Source organism: Phaenicophaeus curvirostris, chromosome 13 (genome assembly GCF_032191515.1).
Source record: "Phaenicophaeus curvirostris isolate KB17595 chromosome 13, BPBGC_Pcur_1.0, whole genome shotgun sequence".
NCBI lineage: Eukaryota > Metazoa > Chordata > Aves > Cuculiformes > Cuculidae > Phaenicophaeus > Phaenicophaeus curvirostris.
This window is the reverse complement of record NC_091404.1, coordinates 20,492,384-20,497,374: the sequence shown is the minus strand read 5'-3', so window position 1 is coordinate 20,497,374 and position 4,991 is coordinate 20,492,384. Positions and strand designations below refer to the sequence as shown.

The 4,991-nt window shown below is 57.4% G+C and overlaps 1 protein-coding gene across 1 annotated transcript; it reads left to right on the top strand.

Annotated features, from left to right (window-relative positions):
• The first annotated feature begins 243 nt into the window (after positions 1 to 243).
• Positions 244 to 4,702, top strand: LOC138726344 (protein Wnt-11b-like). The gene is made up of 5 exons (XM_069868028.1): positions 244 to 305; positions 957 to 1,192; positions 2,280 to 2,557; positions 3,165 to 3,457; positions 4,172 to 4,702. The coding sequence occupies exons 1-5, from the start codon at positions 244 to 246 to the stop codon at positions 4,344 to 4,346; spliced, it is 1,044 nt and encodes a 347-aa protein (XP_069724129.1). The 3' UTR covers positions 4,347 to 4,702.
• The last annotated feature ends 289 nt before the right edge of the window (positions 4,703 to 4,991 follow it).

The window sequence follows — 4,991 nt, the reverse complement described above, 5'->3', positions numbered from 1 at the left end:
TTAAAGCTTCTTGCAAAGAAAGCAAGAGGAAAAAGTCAGAAATTGATACCAACCCCTTCTGCCTTTCCCACCGGCACACAAGGACTGTCCCCCCGCTGCCACAGCGGCTCCCGCACCCCCCGCTCGCCCCCCAGGCGCTTTTTCTGGGGATGCTGGGGATGCTGAGGCTGCCCCCGGCCCCAACCCCCGCCTTTGTTCTCCCGGCCGGGCTATAAAGGCGCTGCCCGCCCGGCCCCCGCAGCAATGCGGCTGGTCGGGGCCGCGCTGCTCTGCCAGCTGGGGCTGGTCGCCGCCGTCCGCTGGCTGTGAGTACAGCCCCAACCCTCCCGGGCATCCTTCTGGGGAGGCACCCCTTCCCCGTGCCCCCCTTCTGGGTTCACAGCCCTTCCCAGTCCCCGTTTTGGGGATGCTCCCCCTCTCCTGCTCCCCTTGCTGGGAGCGCATCCCCTCCCGTGTCACCTTCTTGGCGACGCGCCCCCTCTTCGGTCCACCCCTCTGGAACGCACCCCTCTCCAGTGCCCCCCTTTTGGGGATGCACGCCCTCCCTGGTCCCCCCTTTTGGGGATGCATCCTCTCCCCAGTCTCCCTTTCTGGGAACAAATCCCTTTCCCAGTCCCCTTTTCTGGGAATGCACCCCCTCCTCAGTCCCCCCCCCCCTTTTGTGGATGCACCCCCTCCCCAATGCCCCCTTTTTGGGGATGTATACTCTCCCTGGTGCCCCCCTTTTCAGGGATGCACACCCTCCCCAGTGCCCCCTTTGGGGACACATTCTCTCTCCAGTCCCCCCTCTTTGGGGATGCACCCCCTCCCCAATGTCCCCTCTTTGGGGATGCACCCCCTCCGCAGTGTCTCCTTTGAGGACACACACCCTCCCCGTTGGCCCCCTTTGGGGTCTCCTTGTTTGGTTGGGGTCCCCCTGGTCCCCCCCGAGCGCTGACCCCATTGTGTCCCCACAGGGGGCTGACAGAGGGTGGCAGCTGGGTGGCCTGGAATGAAAGCCACCACTGCCGGCTGCTGGCGGGGCTGGTGCCGGACCAGCTCGAGTTGTGCCGCAGGAACCTGGAGGTCATGCCCAGCATCGTCCGCGCCGCCCACCAGACCAAGAGCGTCTGCCAGAAGACCTTGGCTGACATGAGGTGGAACTGCTCCTCCATCCAGCACGCCCCCAGCTTTGGCCCCGACCTGCTGAAAGGTAAAGGATGCTTTGTCCGCTGGGTTTGTGCTCCTCTTTCTGCCCCAGGCAGGCAGTGCTTCACTGCACAGCGCTGCTTTTCAGATAGCGGGCGTCAGGTTTGGAGGAACTTGCTGTCATTACACTGAATCATATCATCAGTCATAGAATATTGGGTTGGAAGGAACCTCAAGGATCACCTGGTCCAACCTTTCTGGGTGATCTATAATTTAAATGAGATGGCCCAGCACCCTGCCAAGGTGAGCCTTAAAAGTGGCCAGTGCAGAGGGATCCACTGCTGCCCCGGGGAGGACATTCCAATGGTTCACTGTTCTCATGGGGAAAAAACTTCTTCTGGAATCCAATCGGAATCATAGAATCACTAAGTTGGAAAAGACCTTTAAGATCATCAAGCGCGACCGTAGCTGCCCACTACTGGGAGCAACTTATCCCCAAGCCCCCTTGTCTTTTCCAGGTGACTCCTTGTAAACAGGGAGTCTCCTTCCTCTTGGCAGCCACCCTTTATGTACTGGTACGTGGTATTAAGGCTCCCTTTGGCTTTCTCCTCTCTAGTCTGAACAAACCCAGTTCTCTCAGCTTTATGGAAGGTTTCCTAGCCCTCTCTCTCCCCATCTCCGTGGCTTCTCTGCATCCTCTCCAGCCTGGCCTCATCTTTTTTTGTATAGTGGGGACCACAACTGGACACAGCAGTCCAGGTGCAGCTTGATAAGCACTGAGTACAGTGGGATAATGACTTCTTTATCTTTGCTGGTGATGCCCTTCTTGATGCTCCCCAGCATTCTGTTGGCCTTCTTTGCTGCTGCAGTAGACTAGTGTTAATGCTACGAGTTAGGTCTGCAGGAGATGACTGACAGCAACAAAAACAGCTGCTGGAGGCTGCAAAAAAAAGAGGGAAGAAGTGGGGATACAGGCTGTAGGCGGACACTGTAACATCTTAGGTGGCACAGGTCAAAAATACAGCACATGAAAACCTCTGGGCCCCCGTTTTATCCTGCTGCAAGAAGGAAACCGCTCATTTGCATTGTGAGATCTGAGAGGAGTATTTGGCTGGGAAGGGAGGAAGGACTTCTCCCCCTCTTCTTCCCAGGAACCCGGGAATCTGCCTTTGTCTACGCGCTGGCTGCCGCCGCGGTCACGCACTCCATCGCCCAAGCCTGCACCCTGGGAGAGCTTCCTCACTGCTCCTGTGGCTCTGTCCCCTCCGAGGTGCCCGGGCCAGGCTTCCGATGGGGCGGCTGTGGGGACAACCTGCACTACGGCCTCCAGCTTGGCGCCGCCTTTGCTGACAGCCCCTTAAAATCCAGCAAGATGAGGACACCAGCGCTCAAGGCCATGAATCTGCAAAACAATGCGGTGGGCCGGCAGGTGGGTACGGTGCCCACCTGGGTTCCTAGGACCCAGCCCATCTTACAGCAGCCTGGGGCAGAGAGGTGCCTAATGTAAGGCAGCAGACTCTGGCCAGGCTGTCGGGATGCTGTCCTTAAGGTGCAGAGACAACTGCATGGTTAAAACAGAGTGCCAGTGTTCAAAGACATCCCCCACTGCTACCCCTCCCCAGACATCCCTTCACCCTTTCCAGACTAGGGCAAGGTATCTGCCACTTCACTCCAGTATTCCCAGTGCTTCTTTCCACCCCTCTCATGGGAGCAGAGGCCCATCCTGTGTGTTTCTGAGCTTTCATGCCCTCGTGTTCCCCAGGTGAAGATGTGCTCATCCTGCACACGTGTTGGCCAGGGAGCCACCAGCCCCACTAGGAGCTTCAGCAGGGAGTTCCCCAAGGGTGAGGTTCTTATCACAAGGGGAACAGAGCAGGGCTGGGTCCTTGATGGCCCCATTATATTCAGTTAAAGAGGCAGTAACCAGCTGAGCTCTTTCATCTCTTGAAAATCCCGCGGATGCTCTTGCAAATCAATCAGTAGGTGGGTACCAGGAGAAAGAGAAGCAAATTCACCCTAGTTCCTGTCCTCTGCAGGTGCTGAGTGACTCCCTGGATACCAAGTGTAAATGCCACGGTGTTTCAGGCTCCTGTTCAGTGAAGACCTGTTGGAAAGGACTACCAAAGCTGGATGAAATTGCCTCTGACCTCAAGAGCAAGTACCTGGCAGCCATCAAGGTGACCCACCGGCTCACAGGGCCCAGGAAGCAGCTGGTACCCAAAGAAGTGGGTGTCAGGCCAGTGACAGAGATGGATCTGGTCTATCTCAGCAACTCCCCTGACTACTGCACACCGAATCCCCACCTGGGGTCTGTGGGGACACAGGACAGGTAAGAAACTGCAGCAAATGTGTTCTAACTCAGCCTCCCATTTCGTGAGCATCTGTACCATTGGGTTTGAGAGCTTGCTTGGGGAAGCTGGTATGGATGTCCTCTGACAGATGAGGACACCACAGGGACTGCTGTGAAGTCTTTGCATCTTCAAGTCCTAGGGATAGCAGGAAGGCAGGTAGGTATTATTTTTACAGAGCTATGCAGGTGTAAAGGCAAGGGAGAGCCCTCACTGGGAGTCCATCAGCTCCACTCTCCAGGACAGGATCCACCCAGTGAGGAGTCAGAAAGGGAAATACCGTCTCTCCCTGCAAGCTTGGGTGCTGCCTGCCTGTAACCAGAGGGTTCAGCAGTCCTTGGAGGCTGCGGTGCTTCCTAGATATCTCCCTTCTGGAACAATTGCAGGGCCAGGGGAGTTTCCAGAGGGAGGGGGAAGCCTTGTCAGAAGGCTGAGCCGGGGCTGTGACTTGCGGTCCCTGTTAGATTGAACAGCAGCAGAAGTTCCTGGTCCTAACCATCCGTCCTTCCTGCTCCATGGGAAATTTCTGCCCCCAGCGTGATACACAGTGAGTCCAACCTTGGCCATGGCTGAGCAGCGACACGAGCTGGTACCAGCCCTGCTTTACCAGCAGACATACGGGGACGTAAGCTCAGGTAGCTGTGGTGGGCAGGGATGGTCCCTCAGCTCCCACTTGTGATTTCTCCTCTCGGCAGGCCGTGCAACAAGACCTCCGTGGGCAGCGACAGCTGCAACCTGCTGTGCTGCGGCCGCGGCTACAATGCCTACACGGAGGAGGTGGTGGAGCGGTGTCACTGCAAGTACCACTGGTGCTGCTACGTGGTGTGCAAGAAGTGTCGGCGGAAGGTGGAGAGATACGTCTGTAAATAACGCCAGAGGAGGCAGGCGGGAGGATTTCTGCGCCGCTGGGGCACGGCTGGAGACCGAACGCCAGCTCCGAGGGATGCTGTGAGCTACGGCAAGAAGGAGGCTGTGCGGGAAGCCTGGACCTCTCGCTTTTCCACGGAAGACCCCAAACTGAGAGCTACCAGGAAGCCTGAGACCGGAGGCCGACCTCTGCTCTATCTCTCTGGAGAAAGACAAAGGGCTGCCCTCCCGCAGCTGATCGGGGGCGTCCGGCCCTCTGTCTCCAGCTGGGGACAAACTATTTATCACTGTGTACGCACAGGGCCTTTTCTCCAGGGGTGAATGGGGACCCTGGGCTGCCATTGTCTCTTTGCAGAGGTTCCTGACAGTGGCCTGAAAGCCAAGAGTGATGGATGGGAAGTGGGGTAGAGAATTGCCCGTTGGGAGAAGGCTGCAGGGGAAGAAAGCTGCTTCGGGTGAGGGGGTCATGGGCAGCTCCTTTCGGGGCAGGTTTCTGTTCTCACCCAACACCACTGAACGTTCCTCCTCTGGGCCAAACACTGATCTGGTGCCCTTCACAGCACCTGCCATGAAAACCAGGATTGGACTCAAGCAGAACCAGTTGTTGCTCCAGGAGACTCATCAGTCTTCTCTATGACCTGCATGGAG